The 19,454-nt window shown below is 59.2% G+C and overlaps 1 protein-coding gene across 2 annotated transcripts; it reads right to left on the bottom strand.

Annotated features, from left to right (window-relative positions):
• Window positions 1-316: 316 nt before the first annotated feature.
• Window positions 317-18,122, bottom strand: LOC111158119 (phospholipase C delta 3). Of its 2 annotated transcripts, XM_022519980.1 has the most exons (15): window positions 17,984-18,122; window positions 8,601-8,762; window positions 8,267-8,495; window positions 7,867-7,996; window positions 6,695-6,923; window positions 6,040-6,241; window positions 5,738-5,882; window positions 4,789-4,941; window positions 3,611-3,748; window positions 3,332-3,482; window positions 2,350-2,466; window positions 1,547-1,713; window positions 1,184-1,319; window positions 954-1,103; window positions 317-774 (listed from the first exon to the last, which is right to left on the bottom strand). In XM_022519980.1, exons 1-15 carry the CDS (start codon window positions 18,120-18,122, stop codon window positions 686-688), a joined length of 2,337 nt encoding a protein of 778 aa, XP_022375688.1. In that variant the 3' UTR covers window positions 317-685. The 2 variants fall into 2 exon arrangements, with proteins under 2 accessions (XP_022375688.1, XP_022375689.1); XM_022519981.1 differs by lacking the exon at window positions 17,984-18,122 and having other exon boundaries at window positions 3,638-3,748; window positions 8,601-8,756.
• Window positions 18,123-19,454: the final 1,332 nt, after the last annotated feature.

Here is a 19,454-nt window from a genome sequence, read left to right as displayed (position 1 = left end):
CTCCCTGGCTGGCTTAGACAAATTCAAGCCCTGCTGGGAGAGGGGGCCCATGGGACTCTGCCCTCATCCCTCCTCGGGAGCCTGTAGGTCTGAGCTCAGAGGTGCTCCGCGTACAGCAGTAGTAAAATAAACTGACTTCTTTATTTTATTATTTTTTAATCAATAGTCTTGTTCTACTGTCCTCTCCCGCACCCTTCTATGACACAAGTTAAAACTTACTTCCAGGCTTCCTAGGAAAGGGAGCTCAAGTTCAAGAGCTCGAGGGAGGAACCCAGGAAAGCCTGGTGAGGGGAGGGGCTCGGGGGATGGCTAACGCCTGGGGTGGGATGGGGGCAAGAAGAGGGCTGGACTAGGCCCCCCGGGGGGCAGAGAAGAGCTGAAGGCTCCCGTGTCCACCCCAAATCTGGCAGCAACAGGCCTGGCTCTTCATGAGCCACAATGAGGGAGGGAGTGGGCCAAGAATCGGAGGAGCTGGGGCCGTCCCAAGGCTCCAGGGTCACGGCCTGTTCTCAGGGGGGACCAAAGCAGTCCCCAGCACCCCGCTGAGACCAGAGTAGAGTGGGCAAAGTGAGCAGGCTGGAGGGGCTGGGCCTACCTCTACCCCTCTGCTCCATAGGGGGAGAGAGCCTCTGCCACGGGACGCAGCCTGGCGCCCACGGAGCCCCAGCATGGGTCAGTCCCACCCTCAGAAGCGCTGGATGCGGATGTGAACGAAGAGCGTGGCTGGTGACAGTGAGGCCCCGTCTTTGGAAAGCAGGTGGATGTGGCGGTACCCTGTGGAGAGCGTAGCCATGTGTCAGGTTCTCTGCACCCCCCACCCAGCAGGGCCAGGACCGTGGGGGCGCAAACCGCATCCCACCCCTGGGCTCAGGGCACGCTCTCGGAGGACATCCGAGCCCAGGCGAACAGGGTCTCAGAGGCCCGGACCCCCATCCCGCTCCATCCCTGCCAACCTTGCTTCAGGCTGTCGAGAGGCAGCGTAAACTGGCCCACAAAGTCATTGGGGGAGGTGACGTCGTAATCTTCCACCACGAAGCGGACCAGTGCCAGCTCCGGAGCCCGCAACTGGAACTGCAGGGTCTGCCCCCAGCGGGGGTTGAAGCCTAGGGCACAGGCGTGGCAGTCAGGAGCCAGCTGCCACCCTCCCCCGCCCACCCCCACTGCCCCCGGCACGCCCACCCACCGTTGTTGAGCACGTAGTTGGTCTCCTTTCGAGCACAGTCTGCAGGCACACCGTGGACCTCAACACGCACCAGGGGGTCCACGATGGAGTTCGGCTTCTCCGTGTTCAGCTTGGGCAGCTGCTGAGCTGTCAGCACCTGTGGGGGATGAAGGGGAGCTACGGTCTGGCCCCTTGGTTGGGGCAGGGAGCCCCTTGCCCTCAGCACTCGCCCGGACCCTCTTGCACAGGACTGAGACTCAGCCTGCCCTCACCCCAAGCCATCCCCAGGCCTCCACTCTGGTAGTACAGGCTGGCACCCGGCAGACTAGGACCCCTCCAGAACTGGCCGTGACCCTGGGGTTGGGCCCAGTGCAGGCTGCTGACCTGGATAGTGAGAGTGGTCCTGGGGGGCCCAGGGCACTCAGGGTCAAAGGTTGTGTCCGGCTGCCGCAGGCAGGCGGGTTTTAGGACGTAGCCGCACTGCCCGTTGATGAGGAAGCGCCCGGCATTGAGGTCCATCTCATAGCCTGGCGTCTGGAAGTTCAAGGCCACTGTGGACATAGTGGGGTCAGGGCAGGGGGCTCTTAGGGACCCTCCTTTCACCACTCTGATTCAGGGTCTCACTGCCCACCCCTACCAGGGTTTTAGGGGGGCATCATGGCATCGTGGCAGCCAAGGGACCCAGACCTTGTCACCTGCACCTGATCGCTGGTATCCCCCAGGCCAGAGGGGGCTGCTGGGCATAGGTCCGGGCCAGAGTCGCACCCAAGGAAGTCTGCGGTTTCCATATCTGTGCTCGAGGAGACCATATTCCCCTCCTTTGCTCCTTTGCTGGGGCTTAGCATCCCTCCAGAGCCCACTCCTGTCAGTGGTGACTCAGGGGAGCTTGTGAGTGTGTGTGTGTGTGTGTGTGTGTGTGTGTGTGTGCCAGGGGATACATGGGAGTAGATGTTTTGAACTTCCATATTAAAAAAAAATGTGAGACTTTCACGGTGTCCGGAAGAAATGACTCAGATTTGTTTTCCCACTTATTTTCCTGACAATTATTTTAATCATTGTTATTACCAGGAGAACCCAGTTTTCCACCTTCTGGAAAGCTGTGTGGCCCGATCCCTGCCCAGGCCTCTCACGGTTTCCTGGAGGCCACTTCCCTACCCGTCCCCAGTCCTGCTGCTGTCCCCGCTCACCCAGCTGACAGCCTGAGTTCCACATCTCCTGGGGGCTGTAGTTGGCTGAGTTCATCCGCAGCCCCAGTGGGTAGACACGGGTCAGTTGGTGGGCATTGTGCCTGACGAAGCTGTTCCCTGGGGGAGAGTTGGGGCAAGACAATGATGAGTCCTGGGTGATGAGGGATGATGAGGGACGACTGGGTGTCCCTCACCTAATGCCAGGGCCTGGAACTTCCTCTGCCCCAACTCTAGGGACAAGCTGGGAACTGAGGCTAAACTCCCCTGCCCCCAGACCCCCCTGCGGCAGGGCTGGGAGGACCTCCCAGAGGAGGCCACTGAAGCCCAGAGAGGGCCAAGGACCCCCTTCCATATCCTGACACTGCATCCCAGCCCCAAATCCCCGCATCCTTCCCCCCTCTCAATGCCTGGAATGGGGGCCCCAGGCTGACACCCGGCTCTCATCCTGCCTCCCCCATGCACTCCTCCAGCAGCGCTGCGGGTCCCCAGAACCCTTCCTGCAAGTCATGCCTCCAGGCCTTCGTCCGACCTGCTCCTCCAGCCTCGAAAGCCCTCCCCCTTCTTCACCTGGCTGCTTTCACCCCAACTTTTGGTCTGGGGTCTTCACAGGTATCCCCTGGTCCAGTCCTTCCCTGATCTCACGCCCTCTGCAGGGCTCCCCCAGCCCGCACTACGGCCCACTGGTCACCCTGCACCACCACTCCCGACTATGTCTGGCCCTGCCACTAGGCTTGAGTCCAGCAAAGACGGACAGCAGCCTCCCTCCTCCCTGGACTCTCTTTCCTCCCTCCATGGTGGCCCGGAGCTGGGCATGTGCCAGGCGCTCATTCCCTGAGCCCCAAACCGGGGACCTCCTGACCCCTTCACTGGCCCTGAAGTCCTCTTAGTCTCCTTTCCAGACCAACTCCAGGATGCCCCCACCAGGAGCCTGCAGGCCTCCATGGCGCCTCTGGTCCCCAGATGCCCGATGTCCGGCTCCTACCTGCCTCTCGGATGAGCTTCTTGGCCTTGCGCTCGCTGAGGGAGCTGACCTGGCAGGGCTGGGGTGGCACCGGGTTGGGGCGCAGGGTCCGCAGGCGGGTGGCACAGCAGTACACGACCAGGGCCGACAGCTCAGGGGAGATCTGCTTGGCCTGGGAGATGAGCCTCAGAGGCGGGGCCCACTGGCTCCAGCCCCTCTGTCTTCCTAGCTCCCTTCCCCTCCCCAGGCTGCTCCTCCCTGCCCCAGCCAGCTTGGTCCCCCTCACCCGTCCCCCCTCACCCGCCGCCTCTGTTCTGCAGCCTCCACCTCCTCTTCTTCCTCTTCCTCTTCCTCCTCCTGGTCAGATAGAATTCGACCATCCTCGCTCCGAGCAGCTGGCAGCTTCTTCCCCTTCACCAGGACCCGGCCCTTCAGCTGCTGTAGAGACCACATATGGAAGGATTATTTCCTCTTGCCCCATCAGTCACACAACCACCTCTATGTGAGGAGGGGCTGACGGGGGGGGGCACGCAAGAGGAGGAATGCTTCTAACAGGAAAAACCATGGGAAACAATGTTTAGAGCCATCAACAGGGGACTGGCTAGGGAGGTCCCTCCAAAAAGAATATGACACAGTGGCCTTTCCAATGAATGACGCAGCTCAGAGCCGAACGAGAAGGAGCCCTCTTCCAAAAAGATCTCCCATGAAAAAAGTGACTCTAGAACATGTAATCACATACGCTTCGTTGTGTAACATTTGAAAGAGAAGATAGTTCCGCATGTTAAGTCTATACACACAGGAAAATTCTGGAAAGATGCACAAGAGACTTAAAGATGGTTACTTCCCATGAAGTAGGACAAGGGCAAACAAAAACCCATTTTCCATTGTATACAATTTTGTATGACTTGATTTTTTTTAACCATGTTTGTTTCACGCTAATAAAAAAAAAATAAAATCAGACACGCACACGCGCGCGCGCACACACACACACACGCAGATGAGTCAATGTTCTCGGCATATTTGGATTGAGAGTAGGAGGAGAGTTTTCTCAAGGAGCCAGAAAAACACAAATGTCCTGAGGAGGCAGATAAAATGTTCCAGGGTTGGGGAGGAAGAACCACCCAGGCCGGAGAGCTAAGGAGGTTCCTCAGACCACAGGAGGGGGTGGTCCACGCTGAGCTAGAATTCCAAGCCAGCGGCGCTTGGCAAGGGCAGACAGCTGGGAAGAGAGTTTCTGGAGAAGACGCATCAACCAAGGCCTTGGAGGTGGGAATGGCCGAGATTGCGGGGACCCTGTAGGCAGGGCGGCAGAGTGGGGTGGGAGAGCGAGGGGGAGGGCATGGAGAGCCCTGAGTGGGGCGGGCTCAGCAGAGAGATGTATGGGGTCCCGACCCCCGGAGGTGGCCCGGCAGGGGCGGATGACGGACTGCCGCCCACTCCTCCCCCCACCCAGGCTCAGAGTCCGGGACATTCATTACCTCTGGGGATGGCAACTCTTCAGGGTTCTGCGTGTCCAGCCCCTGTGTCACCAGCGCGTCTCCCAGGATGGTGCGAAGATGGTGGGCCATGACGGCCTGCTGCTCCAGCCCACAGTGGTTCTCGAGGGACAGGATGACAGGGTACGGGGACAGCTGGGGGGTGGGGAGACAGGCAGCAACTCAGAGCCACTTCCCCCTCCGGCTCCCAGCACCCCTACTACACCTGGCCCCAGCCCCCTTCAGGACAGACAGGCAAAGGCACTCCGGGGGGCTGAGTAGGTGGGACATGGGGCAGATTCTGGGACCAGTGTGTCCCTGGGGGTCCAGGGGCCAGATCTGGGGTCTCTGGGGAAGGGGAGAATGTCTGGGAAGCTGAGGGCAGCAGCAGGGATGGTTTTGTTGTTTAAATGCCCTTTATGTGTCAATGACATTGGCCACATTGTTTATGTTACACACTCCCCACCCCCCACAGCCCGTAATTTTTAAGTGCATTTATTTATTTATTTATTTATTTTTTAGTAATCTCTGCACCCAACGCGGGGCTCGAACTCTTGACCCCGAGATCAACAGTTGCACACTCTTCTGACTGAGCCCACCAGGCCCCCATGCCCATCGTGTTTTGAGGGTAAGATTCATGCATAGCTTGCCGGGAGTTGCAATTATGCAGACTCTAGGGCTGAACTTCTCTTTCGTGCCCTTCTCTTTGGGAATCATGATTCAAACGTCCTTCCCTACCCGCAAGGTTTTCTTCCAGACATTCTGTGATTTTACTGCATTTACTAAACATGGGGGTGGAGGAAGGGAGCCTCTCACTCAGCTATCCCAGTGGCACTGGGTGAGTGAGCGATTCTCTGGGAGGGGGGCGGGGGGGTTTCTTCTGGAAGGACAGAGGATGCTGGGGTCACTGCAGGAGGCTCTGGGGCTGGGCATGGGGTTCCTGGGAGCTCACAGTGAAGGCGTGGTCACGCACAGTCTGGACCACGTCTCGGAAGAGGATCTTGGAGGTGAGGGTGTGGCCATGATAGATGATGGGCTCCCCTCCTGGCCCCTCCCAGCAGTCTAGCTCCACACAGCGGCAGCCCTGTGCAAAGGCCCTGTGGACAGGCAGACAGACCAGTGGGTGAGGTGTCATGTGGAAGCCATGGAGCAGAGCAATGGACGGGCTGAGCCAGGTTTGAGCCCCATAGCACCCCCAACTTGAGCCCCATAGAACCCAGATGTGTTCACCCCAACCATCCCCCACTACGGTACCTAACATAGGCCTCCGTGCTGCTGAGCCCCCCGATCTGAGAGTCAGTCAGGTATGTATTGTGTGAGGAGGAGATGAAATAGTGGGAGAGGGGCTGGCCCATGTCCTGGAACACGCATGTGTGGGCCAGGTCCAGGGCAGCCCCTTCAGGTGACAACAGGTACATCATGAAGCCATCCAGTGTCATGAGTTCATGCTGCTTGGCTGTGAAGACGGGTCGAAGAGAGTGTCAGGTCACCGGGAGGACTCCCGTGTCTGGCCGCGCAGGGCCCCAAAGCTCACTCAGCTTAGTAATGAGTGCCTACCTACTGACTGGACCCTGCCAGAGTTACGCCATTTATTTGTTTAAAGTAATCTCTATACCCAACGCGGGGTTCGAACTCACAACCCCAAGATCAGGGTCACACGCTCTATCAACCGAGACGGCCAGGAGCCCCCACAAGTCATTTAATCTTCAGCCAAACCCCGCAAGGCAGGTATGCTGCTATGTCATGTCACCGGTGTGGCAACTGCATCTCCAAGAGCTAAAGGTGACCCGCCCAAGATGGCACCCACAGCCAGTAATTGCAGCTGGAAGCCCCCGGACCTGTCAGATGCCGAGACAGGACCGTGTTGACCCCGACCCCGTCTGTCAGCCCCCCATGGGCAGGCCCCCACCTGTCTCGTTGAGCTCATAGGTGTGGATGAGCTTCTGGGCATGGGCCAGCGTGGCACCGTCCTCGCTCTGGTCCTCCAGGAACTCCAGCAGCTCCGGGGCGCTCAGCACGCGGTCCTCGCCGGAGTACCGATGGAAGATCTCCTCCAGCTCAGGGCGTTTCAGCAACCGCCGCAGAAACTCCTCAATCTCAGCCCCCTCCAGCCGTTCGTTGTTGGAGTGGTCGCACTCCTGGAAGGCAGCGCGGAGCGGCTCAGAGGAGGAGGACGCCTGGGGAAAGCGGGCCCGCACCGACGGACACACCCGTCGTCAACCACGCTGGGCAGGCGGGGACCCCCCAGTTCACAGGTAGAGACACTGGGAGCTAGCACACCAGCTCACACAGCTGCTCCGCTGCGGGGCTGGGATTCTAAGGAAGGTCTCTTGGCTTCAGTGCCTGTCCCTCTGCACCATGACTTTCCCCCCAAAATCAAGATGTGGGAGGAAAAGCAGTGACCCAGGGGCAGGACCGACCATAATTCCTCCTCCCGTGTGTGTGTGTGTGTGTGTGTGTGTGCAGGGCCGTCCTTCCGTCCCCAGACCCACGCCCGCGGTCAGTGAGCCACAGATAACTGACTTCACGGGGAGGAGTCCCCGTGTTGCTGTGGGTTCAGGTGGACAGGTGCCATGGCTCCCCTGTCTTTCCGTGTCTCAGGTGGCTCAGACAGTCACCACCCACACAGGCATCTGTCATGAGCTCCGACCCGGCCTCTGATGCCCAGAGCACCCCCGTGTACCCCCGTCAGTGCTCCCACATGTGGGGTGTATCCGGTCACATGGGGAGGTGCCCCATGTGTCACAGTGGAGGAGGGCGGGCACGTGAGCCCGTGAGCCGACTCCTGCCTGCACCACCGTGTGCAAGCTGTGCACGGCCACGAGTGCAAAGGTTGCCCGCAGACTTGGAGAAATGAAAAGCACAGCTTTGCTGCTCTCTCTGGGGGAGCGGAGGGACCCCCCACCCCTGGGCTCTCTGCCTGAGGGTGAGAAGTTCTGCACTGCCGTGCCCATCCTGGCCCAGCGCCCTCGGGGGAGTACAAAAGGCTAAGTAGGCCCAGATGTGGCCTTTCTGCAGGGCAAGGGGCCAGCCGTGAGTGAGGTGGGTGCCTCAGAGGTCAGAGTGGGGGCAGGACCCCACCTTGAAGAGGCGGTAGGCATACATGTCATTCATGTCCACGTTCACCATTCTGAGCAGGCTCTTGATCTCCTTGAAGCTCATCTTGCTGTCCTGGTCGGAGTCAGCCCGGTGCAGATAGGCGTGGATCCAGGTGTGGGCGCTCAGGAAATACCGGCAACAGCCTGGGCACCACCGCCCCACCACCCAGGTGCCTGCCAGGGACCCCCGGGGTGGGGCTCCCGGGTCCAGGGGCTGTACTTCCCCTCTGCCCGCGGCCTCCACGGATCGGGGCTGGGCTCCCCAGAGACCGGAGACCGCAGCGCCACCCTCTATCTGAAGACCAGGGGCTGGGGCTCGCCCTCGGGTCCCCAAGCACGGGTCCCCCTCAGATCCCCCGGACCCCAGCAGCTGGGCAGGATATTGGTCGAGACGTTCGCGCTGGCTCATGGCGTCGAGACGCGCGCGCAGCTTGGCCAGGCCACGCACCCAGCGCTGCGCCTCTTCGGCCGTGGCCGCCGCCAAGTCCAAGTTCTTGCGGCGGCCCTTGAAGGCGATGGTGAGGCAGCGCGACGGCGGGAAGGCGCCCCCGAAGCGCCGCAGGCCCTCGGACTGGTGGCCCTCACGGACCGCCTCGATGTGCTGCACGAAGACTGAGGGGGGTAGGGTACAGGGCACTCACGGCAGAGTCAGGGCCGCTGTCCCCAGGCCGCTGTCCCGGCAGGCAGCCCGCCCCGAGCCCGCGCGACCCAGCTCACAGATGTGCTGCGACGGCGCGCGCGGGATGCGCCGCTGGAACCACACGCTCAGGCCGTCCTCCTGCAGCCGGTACAGCCGCTCCTTGTGCCACGTCCGCGAGCGGATCTTGCAGAACCGGGAGCCCCGCAGCATAGCGCGCACGTCCTCGTCCTCCGTCAGGCGGGGGGGGGGGGGGGGGGGGGGGGGAGGCCTGACTGCGATGTCGGGGCCTCCCTGGCCCCTGGCTCCCTCCACCCTCTTCCCAGCCGGCAGCCACCAGCGGCCTTGCCTGGCAAGCCCTCACTGGCCACTCTTCCTCCGCTTAGCTTAACGTGTCCCCAGGACTGGATTTGGCCTTTCAGCTCCTCTGCCCCAAGGTCTCACCTGGTGTGTCCCACCCAAGCCCCTGGAGCGGGGGAGGGCACCAGTACCTCCTGTCTTGGTTAAGCGGCTGCCTCCGGAGGCCCTTAGAGCAGAGCAGTCCCTCAGGCAGCACCTGGCACTTCGGACTCCCTCAAGGTCACCCTGTGCCACTCCCTTCCATCCCGGTCTTTAGACTTCAAGACCAGAATCTGCCACCCACAGCCTTTTCCTTTGATGTGAAACCCTGACATCAAGAAGGTAGCCTCACTATCTAACCTAAATCTCTCTTGCAGCAATCCAAGCTCCTCACCTCCACGCTCCCCAAGGCAAGGGAGGATAGCAGAGGCCACCCTGGCTCCAGGGTCACAGGCCAACAACTCCAGGACCAGCCCTGCCAAGGCCAGCCTGGGGCTGATATCCAGGTGTCCTCTTTGTGTCCAGCTGAAAGCATGGTCTGCTGTGACACTCGGCACTCCCCAGTGCCCAGCCACTGTCACAATCCCACCTCACCCCACATGGGCTCTCCCTTTCCTTAGTAGGAAGAAATGCTTACAAAACATCTACCATACACGAGCCCTCAGTCATGAATGAACACACGAGAAAACAAGGACAGAGAAGCTTAAGGAACTTGCCAGAATTCCATGGCCACAAAGTGGTGGACGCAGGCTTCAAACTCCGGAGGTCGGGCCCCAGCACCTGTCCCTGTGGCCACTGCATTGAACCCCTCTGCTCCTCCGTCCCTTCTCCTTGCTCACATGGTTAGGGGGGTGTTGCAGGATTTAAATTCAGGATCCCAGGGAGGCAAATCCCAACTCTGTCACTTCTGAGTTACACAGCCTTGGTGGCAGTAACCATGACCGCTCAGGGCCCTGTGTTCTCCACGCACACAGTGAAGACCGCAACAGCCCCCGACCTTGAGCAGCAAAAGCTGAACTTCAGTGAAGACGCCACCCGTCCTGGTGTTACCACAGCCTGCTCTCCTTTGTTGTGTTACAGGTCGATACCGAAGGTTTACGAGCCAAGGGACAATAGAAAGAGTGGGAATGTGGCAAACTGGAGGGTCCATGCCCTTTGGAAGGAGGAGGGCAGCAGATGAGGGCCCAGAGTTTCCAGAGAACAGGAAGCTGGGTTTGTTTGTGAAGCCTCTGGATTTTTCAATGTTGGCAACTAAATTAAAGTGAAACAAAACCCCCCTAAAACACCACTGTGTGAGCCAAATGAAACAGGACAGTGGCATTAGGCTTTGTGGCTCCCAGGGCCCTGTGTGTTGGGAACTCTGACCCATGCAACTAAAGTCTAAATCCCTGAGCCACCTTTCATTCTCTCTGGGAGCCTCTGTAGGATCCTTCTTGTTTCTCTGCCTCTCAGAGGACTCCTTCAAGGACGGGCTCAGACACCATCTCCTCCAGGAAGCCTTCCTTGATTTGTCCTCAAATGGGCATTCTCCCTCCCCAGTCACCCACAGCACTTTTTACTTTAACTAAAGCATCCCACCTAAATTTTAATTTCAGGGAACTTTAATAAACCCAAGGACAGGGACAAAGTCTTATATTCACATCTCGGTGCTCATCCCAGAGCCAGATTCACAGCCAGCGTTTTCTGAAAGGGGAGGACAAGCCATGTCCACCGACAACTGGGGAACTAAGCACATTCTACCCCCAGCCCTACCCTATCTGGCCTTTCCTTGTAGGCCAGGATGGTTTCTGAACCCTGGCAGTGATCGGACTCACCTGGAGAAGGTGGCAAACCCCATATCCCAGAGATTCTCGTCTTGGGTATCGATGTTTAAAAATTCCCCTGTGACCCTGAGGGTGACTGATTGACAATCAGGGTCTCAGGGCCAGGAGGAGAAGCCTGCCATCTGGAGGAGCCCGCGGTCCCCCTTGGGGCTAGCCTGTGGCTCTGAGGGCTCCAAAGGGTCTCTCAGAATTCAGACTGGGCTAGGAAGGGGAGGTGGAAACCTCATTATTCCAGACAAAGAGCTAGAAGGTGGCCCACAGCAGGCCAAGAGACTCACTAGACCCTCAGCCCTCTGCACCCACATCTGGGCGACTTCTGAATTCCCTCAGCCTGAGAAGCAATGGGTTGAGTGGCAGGACACTCGGGGAACCTGCAGTGCCACCACAACTGAGCCCCCTCCAACTCCCCAGCTATGGGAAAGGAACCCCTCATTCCTATGACAACCAGGCTCCACAGCAGGAGCTACCTCCCCTGACCCAGCCAGTCCTCTGAGGCCAAGCCCATAGTTGGGGAGGGTGGGGGAGAAGGGGGGGCTGGCGAATGACTAAGGCCGGAAATGGAGGTGAATCACCAAAGGTCCTGCTTTGTCCAGAGCATTCTGCAAACAGGACATCAAGACAGGGAGCCAGAACTTCTGATCAGCCCTCTGCTGGACAGGTTCCCATGTTGAGGGGGCCCTTGCCCCTGGTCCTCATCCCCAGCTCCCCAGGAGCTTGCTGGGGGAAAGGGTGACACTCTAGTCTGTCCACCCAGCGGGGACTGGGACTGGTCTCTGGCTCACGATGCTGCCAAACACGCATCCGTTGGAAAAGCCAAATAGAATGAGAGTTCGATGCCAGGCTGAGCCAGGTGCTGAGTTCCCAGAGCAGGTGACACTCCTTCCCCGTTGCTTCAGCTTCTGAGCCCTGGGGTAGGGAAGGGATTAGGGCTCCAGACAGGAAGGGCGGGACCCACAGAGGTAAGGGAGGAGTGAGGTCAGGAGGAGGGCCCAGGCCCTGGGCAGAGGCACTGGAAGGCACCTGGCTCTCTGCCCAGGCACCCAGCCAACATTTATAGGCCCTGCCAGGGCCCAAACCCACAGATGCTTCCTCCGCCTCATTCCTACCCGCTTGGAGCAGGTGTACCAGCTGCCTGCCTCTAGTGCTTCCTGTGGGTTCTCTAATCTAAACATCTCTGCCTTGAACGTGGAGCTGGGCTGAGCCAGTGTCATGGCCACCTTGACCAAACAGAGGGGGAACAATCATTAAATAACAGTAGGAAAATGGGGATGAACAAAGGCAAAAAAGATAGAAACAACCCAAATGTCCATCAACAGATGAACAGAGAAGCAAAGGTGGGTACAGACATACAGTGGGACATTAGTCAGCCGTAAAGAGGAGGCACATCTGATCTAGGCTGCGTGGATGACCCCTGACGACATTACACTAAGTGAAATAACCAGTCGTAAAAGGACAGATAATCGTATGATCCCACTTATAGGGGGTGTCTAAAATAGTCAAATTCATCTGGACCGATTATATGGCCCCTACACCTCAATAAAAAAATTTCAGAGATGGAATGTAATTAGAGGTTACCAGGGCCTACGGGAAGGGAGGAAGGGGGAAATGACGGGTTAATGGCTACAGAGGGGTTTTTGTTTGTTTGTTTAGGGTAATGGAAAAGTTTTGGAGCGAGCACAACATTGTGAATGCCTTAACACTGTGCATGTAATTAATGCCATTGAAATCGCCACTTATGCATTTTTTACCACAGCTTTAAAAATTAGTAACGTAGGGCGCCTGGGTGGCTCAGTGGGTTAAAGCCTCTGCCTTCGGCTCAGGTCATGATCCCAGGGTGCTGGGATCGAGTCCCACATCGGGCTCTCTGCTCAGCAGGGAGCCTGCTTCTCCATCTCTCTCTGCCTGTCTCTCTGCCTACTTGTGATCTCTGTCTGTCAAATAAATAAATAAAATCTTTAAAAAAAAATTAGTAACGTAATAGTCCAGTAACCACTGTATGCTTAAATGGGTGACCTGTTTGATATGTGAGTTAACATCTCGATAAAGCTGTTCAAAAGGCACAGAGTAGCTAATGTATCCAGGGTCCTGGGTCTGTAAGGCTGTGGATCCAGAACGCATTGAGAGTTGGGGGCTGCTTAACCCCCAAAGGGCTGTGTGGGGCTCGAATGAGCTAATGTGCAGGTGCCCTCCATGGAGGGCCTGGCCCACAGTGGGAACTCGCTAAATTAGGATAAAGTAAGGCGGTAGCCCGGGAGGGGAGAGGGACCTAGGTATTCCCACCCATCTGTCCTCATTAGGCTCCTGGTTCCCTACGGCGCCCTTCTCCAGCCCAGTTCAGTGCTGTCAGTAGGGGCTCGGCCACCTTCTCTAGGCCAACCCCTTATCTCAGCCCCCAGAGACGGGCCAGGGGGAGGCTAGGAATGGACAGCCCCGTTTCCCAACTATCACCTTTAGCCTGGACGGTTTGGTGTGTGTGTGGTCTGAGCCCTGAGCCATTCTATGTCGGTGGCCAAGGCCAAGGGGCAGGAGGCGGTTTCAGCAACCGAGCTGGAAGGGCCGTGGGGAAGCCACGTCCATCTCTGATCTTCAAACCGCATCCCCCCCCACCAACGTTTGCACAGACGGGCCACTGGTACTATGAGAAGGCAAGCTGCGTGTGCCGACCACAGCGTAGGTCCCCCAAGCCTAGGAAGGCCACAGGGGCCGTGTGGTGGATGGCCAGAGGCCAGAGCTGTCCGGTGGGGGGGGTGAGGGTGGGGGGGGTGCTGTGGGGCTACAGCGAGTGTAGACAAGAGGGTAATGCATAGGCAGCTGGGCGTGAAAGTGGTAGGTCTTGAGCAAGGGGGTGTGTGTGGGGGCGTGTGCATTTAGGGTGTGTGTGCACATGTGTGCGTTGCACTAGGGCACACTCAGGAAGGGCACCGGAGCTCCAGCAGGAATGTGAGCCATGCAGGGAACAGCAGCCAACAGCTTCATGCCAAGTGGGGGAGGAGAGGAAGAGAAGATTTTCCTGAGGGTTCTGGGAGGGAACACACGATGGTGAGGGTCCCAACACCTTCCCATCCTATCCCTCTGGCCAGCAGGCAGCCCCAGCTCTGCAGGTGGGAAGTGCGTCCCCCTCGCTGGGGCCGGCCGCCACACCCAGGGCGAAGGCCCGGCCAAGCTCAGCGCCAGAGTCCATAACATTCTTTGGAAAGTCAACACAGTCAGGAAAGGCAGGCAGTGCTGGCCAGACACACAGCGACCGAAGGTGGCAGCACCCTTCCGGGCAGGGCCAGAACACGCATGAAGCCTATTTGGAGGCAAAGGTTGTAGGATGAGGCCTCCCCAGAGCCGAAGGAGGAGGAGAGGTGAGGGAGGCCACAAGGCATGACAGGGGCAGCCCCCTAGTCCTGCCTGGCAGGCCCCGGCTTAGCCAGGACGGCCACCCAGTTCTCCCTCCCACCAGGCCAGACACCTGCCAGGACTCCCACCAGCCAAGTGCACGCGCGGCAGTCCCACTCACCCTGCAGGAGAAGTCCTGGGCAGGCCATAGTGAGAGCCCTCTGGCCGCTGTGGCACTTGGTGGAGGCCTGCAGGCCGGGGACGAAAGGGAACAGGATTCTGCCCACTCAGGCCTCCGCTCCCGGGGAGGATTAGGGGCAGGGGCGGGGCCTGAGGGGTGCGGGCACAGACAAGGGCTCTGGGGAGATAGGGCTGGCTAGGGCTGGAGGGTGACATCCAGGATGCCCATTTAAATGCACATTTCAGATAAACAACAAGTGATGTTTTAGTGAAAGTTTGTTCCAAATGATCGGCTGTTGATTTGAAACTCACGTTTAACAGGCCGTCCTGGATTTTATGTAACACCTATGAGGACCCCTCCAGGGGCTGGCAGAGCCTCTGCAGGGGAGTGCTGAGAGGAGAGGCGGGCCATGCCCAGACACAAATCACTCACTCCCTCATTGTGACAGGAGCTTGGACCCCGGGGCCAGACGCCTGGGTTCGAATCCTCGCTCAGCTGCTTCCCAGCATTCAGCATCTCGGAATCTCAGTTTCTCATCTGTAAGATGAGGCTCATGGTACCACACACCTCATACAATTGTGAGCATTAAATGAGCTGATATGTGAAAAGCCCTCGCTCAGTGTTATAAAGGTGTTAATTCGTATCATTAACTCTGGCAATAAAGAGCCATCATTGAAACCTAGGCCTTAGCTGTTGTCTCTTAGCCATGCGGGCCCCAGGCTGGTAACGTCATCCCCTACCCCCAGCTGATCTGCCCTGAGAGGACGTCAGCAGCATCTTCTCCCCGGGATGCCAAGCGTTAAGTAGGCTCCCGCCAGACACGAGCTCAGCATTGTTCCTGGGTTGGCAGGTGCTCTAACTCTCCCCAGCTATTCCCTGGCTTTCTGGGGACAGGCTAAGCCTGCAGCCACCCCCGCTGAGGAGGAAGGGACAGGAGAAGAGCCCCAGGCTCCACAAATGACTCCCGGTCCGTGTGGGAGTCGTGTTCCTCCTCCCCCACCCCCGCCATCGCCATCGTCCCAGCTCCCCCCTTGTTCCCATTCCCCCATTCGCCTGAGAAGACCTTTCTTTCCTGTGGGCCCCTCTGAGCTTTTGATCTCCAAGCCACTCCCTGCCCTTGTCTCTTGACAAGACCTGAAATAAAGTCTGTTGTCTGTTAGCCTGGGGGGTTTGGCCCTGACCAAGACCAGGATAGCCCTGAGAGCCACCTGGGGAGGAGCTGCGTCTGGCTGCCATGGTGGGAGCTCCCTGGGTGGTGGGCCTGGCCTTGGTGGCCTGAAAGGCTGGGCCCCAGGACACCTGGGTTTTGTCTCCATCCTGTTCCTGGAATCAGTGATGCCCGGGGAAGGGGCATTCCCCAGAAACTGGACATTCCTCTCTCGGCAGTCACTCGGTAGGACAGGGAAACGGTGGGAGGGGAGGGTGGCCCAGGTGACATTCTGACACCCACACATGCCCTGACAGTGTCCCTAGGACGGGATGCCTTGAGCTCCCGTGCGGCTTTACTCATGCCATGAGGCTGAGTCCTGGGTTTGGAGGTATGACCTGTCTGTGAGTGTCTCCGGCTATTAAACTGTGTGCCCCCCAAGGGCAAAGTGCTGTGGTATTCACCTACACAGCCCCAGGCCTTGGCACAGCGCCATGACATGCTGATAGCGCTGAGCAGAAGCGTATGGAATGAAGAAGCAGCCGGCTATGCCAGGCAGCACCCTAGCCCTCCCCCAGCATCCGCCAGCCCTGCTTTTCTGGCCCAACACCAGCCCCGGATGTCTCTGTGGCCCCTCAGCTCCCCACAGCCCTCCCCTCCCCAAGGCACCAGCGCTCCTTAGCCCAGAGAATGACACTGTCACCCACCAGACACCTTTCAGATCCCACCAGCCGCAGATCCAGCCCAGCCCGCCTCCTAGGTGGTTCTTCTAGAACCCAACTCAGCTGTGCTGGTCCAAGTCTGAGCATCCCCATGGCTTGACCAATGGATTCCTCAGCCTCCCTCTTATGGTTCTCCCTGATTCATCCCTGCCTTTGTCCGACGTGCCCCCCACTCTTCAGGAGCCCTGCCTCCCTCCTCCTGCCTGAGACCCTCTGGGGCTCCTGCTGCCCCCAGGGCAAGACCATAACTCTATAAGGAGAGGTCTTGAGCATCTGGCTCTCACCTGCCTCTCCCCCACACCTCGCTCCAGTCTCCCTCTGGCTCTGGGGTCTAGCTAGGGCCCGCGCTGGCTCCCCAGCACCTGATTTGCCCTCTCCCTTCCTAGAATTGTTTCTTTGCCTCATTGTCTGACCTCCTTGCTGATGCCTCCCCTCTCTAAAGGGTCAGAACTGTGTCTGTCCTGTTTGTTGCTGAATTCCAGGACAGAGCCTACTACAGGCACTAAGTAAATGTCTGCCGCGTGCATGAATGCTTGGAGGGTAGGGCAGAGATCATGTGTCTTACGTCTCCTCAGGGAGAGTGCCAGGTTCCGCGCTCAGAACACAGTCAGAGCTCAGTCCATTCAGATCTGAGTGAGTGACAGGAAGTAGAAATAAGAACAAGGTGGGGGGCAGTGACAAAGAGAAGGCAAGTCTGGCAATCGGCACCCTGACTTCTGCCTGGAGATTCACGCTTGTCTCCTGGGCAGCCCTGCCCTATTCCCCCACACCCACCTCTCCATCATGAATTATTTACCAACAGCGGTTGCGACATACCATTTCAGGTTCACGGTCATGGATGTTTTCTTTTTTTTTTTTTTTTAAAGATTTTATTTATTTATTTGACAGAGAGAGAGAGATCACAAGTAGGCAGAGAGGCAGGCAGAGAGAGAAGAGGAAGCAGGATCCCTACTGAGCAGAGAGCCCGATGCGGGGCTCAATCCCAGGACCCTGGGATCATGACCTGAGCCGAAGGCAGAGGCTTAACCCACTGAGCCACCCAGGCACCCCATGGATGTTTCTAAAATACTCATACACCTCTCATTCAAGCCACCTAACCAGCCAGTCAGTGACACTCTGCCCAGGCTCTGAGATGGTCTCTGCCACAGCGTGGCTGCCCACAGCCTCCCATGTCATCCTCCGCCCTTAACTAGCTGTGTGGCCACTGACAAATTCTTCAACTTTTCTGCCTCAGTTTCCCCATCTGTGAAGTGGGAATTATACCAGGTGCCTCTCAGGAGAATGAGGAAGACTGAGTGATGCCACCTAGGTACCCAGTGCCCCCTGACTCTGGGAGTTAACATTCCTTCCCTGCAGTCACTTCTCCCGAACCTGAGATGGGCATCTGTCCTTCTCACTCCAAGGACAGTATTCTCACCAGTTCGACCAGTCCTACCTGGTCGCTGCACGGGCTGCAAGTCGCAGCAGGGGCTGCTGCAACCCCTGGGGGGGCTGCAGGGCTGGAGGACCGGCTTGAGAGGCTGGCCTCTTCCACAGCTCCCCTGTCCCCCTAACGGCGACCAAGAACCCAGGAAACCCGGGGACGCCCGTGAACCCTGGAAGGCACAGGGTTCTGGGGAGCTGGGTGAGGGACACCCCCAGCGTGTCTCTCCCACTCTATTTCACCAGGTCTTCCGGGACCCCAATCCGCGCCCCGCGCCCCGACGCCCACGCCAGCACGCCCCGCGGGCGCCTCCTGGTGGGAAGCAAAGGCCACCGGCGCGCCTCGCCCGGCGGGGGAACGTCTGATGACCACAGGTGCGACCCCCAACCTTCCGACCCTCGCTGCCTGGGAAGCCCACGACAGCTCGCCCGCACACTCTCGCCGTCCCAGGCGGCCCCCCGGGCAGTCCCCGCCCGCCCCGAACCGCCCCCGTCGGTTACTGACCCATCTTCTTCAGCGCCCGCAGCCCGGGCCTCCTGCTGCCGCCGTCCGGGGGCGCGAGGGCGACGGGCGTCGCGACCTGGGCGGGCACCGAGGGCTCCTCTGGCCGGCGTCGGCAGCTCCTCCAGCGGCCGCACAGCATGGCTCGGTGGGGTCGGGGCCGGGCCGGGCTCTGCGCGCGGGGACAAGGCAGCGGGGACGCCGCTCCGGCCCGGCCCCGGCTCTGCGCGCGGTCCCGAGCGGAGAAACTTAGCGGCGCCCGCAGGGAGTCGGGGAGAGGAGGTGTCGGGAGCAGGGAGAGAGGGAGGGACGAGGTCGGGAGAAGGAGGGACCCGGAGGGAGGGGGCGGGGCCGAGGACGGCGCCGGGGGAGGTGCGAGGCGGGGAGCGGGGCGGGGACCCCAGCCCGGGAGGTGTGTCCTCCTTGAGGTGTGGGAAAGGAAGGGGGCCGGCTCGAGTCACCCCGAATCTCCGCGTCCGTCCCCCGCTCTCGAGTCTGCCTCCCCATTCTCCCAGTGATCCTCGGCTCCCGGCCCCACCGATGAGCCAAGCCCCTATTCGGGGGTTGAGGGGCCAGCGGAGGGGCGAGGGTTGTCCTCTGGCACAGACACTTTCTCCGTTTTCTGGATCCTGACTCGAGGAGGACTCGGGACCCCTCTCCACCTTTTCCTTCCCTGCCCCTCCGGGAGCTCAGAAGGGAGCCGGACAGGGGAAAGGGGCTGCGGCGCAGCTCATCCTGGGCCGAGGGTCCTCGGGCCTGCCGGGAAAGCCGAGAGAACCCCGAGAGCTGAGCCAGGCGGGAGGGCAACCCAAACCGGAGGGGTGGGGAAGCGGGAAGGGATGGGTGGGTGTAGGAAGGCTCTGGCTATGACGTCATAGGATTAACCCTCTCCGCGCCAGACCAGGTGTTGGCCCCTCGGTTTCAGAAGTTTCAAAGTGGGGAAGATGGGGGAGCACTAAGTCTAGAATCCCCGGCTGAACTCCGATTCTGGGTTAGAGGGCTTGGATGGGTTGGCGCCCCAGCGGGCTTTCGATTGCCCCGGGGAAGGCCGCCGTGACCTGTGTAGGTGTCCGTGACATCAACCTGTGGGTGAGCGTCGAGTGTGGGTCCTGGTGGCCGTCTCATGTGACACCATCAGAATATTTGTGCTCGAAGGGTGGGATGGCAGAAAACCAACCGTGTTAGTGTTGTCTGCCGCAGCTGCCCCAGGTTGGGTGCGGAGAGCCGGGCGCACACCGCCCCTCGGTGGCGGCCAAGAGCATGGCATCTCAAAAAGAAAGCTTACGCGGCGCCTGGGTGGCTCAGTGGGTTAAAGCCTCTGCCTCTGCCTTTGGCTCAGGTCATGATCCCAGGGTCCTGGGATCCAGCCCCGCATCGGGCTCTCTGCTCAGCAGGGAGCCTGCTTCCTCCTCTCTCTCTGCTTGCTTCTCTGCCTACTTGTGATCTCTGTCAAATAAATAAATAAAATCTTAAA

This window comes from Enhydra lutris, unplaced genomic scaffold (assembly GCF_002288905.1).
Source record: "Enhydra lutris kenyoni isolate GAN:26980312 unplaced genomic scaffold, ASM228890v2 scaffoldscaffold57, whole genome shotgun sequence".
In the NCBI taxonomy this organism is placed as follows: domain Eukaryota; kingdom Metazoa; phylum Chordata; class Mammalia; order Carnivora; family Mustelidae; genus Enhydra; species Enhydra lutris.
Note: the sequence above shows the minus strand (reverse complement) of the source record. Positions and strands in the feature narration are given on the sequence as shown.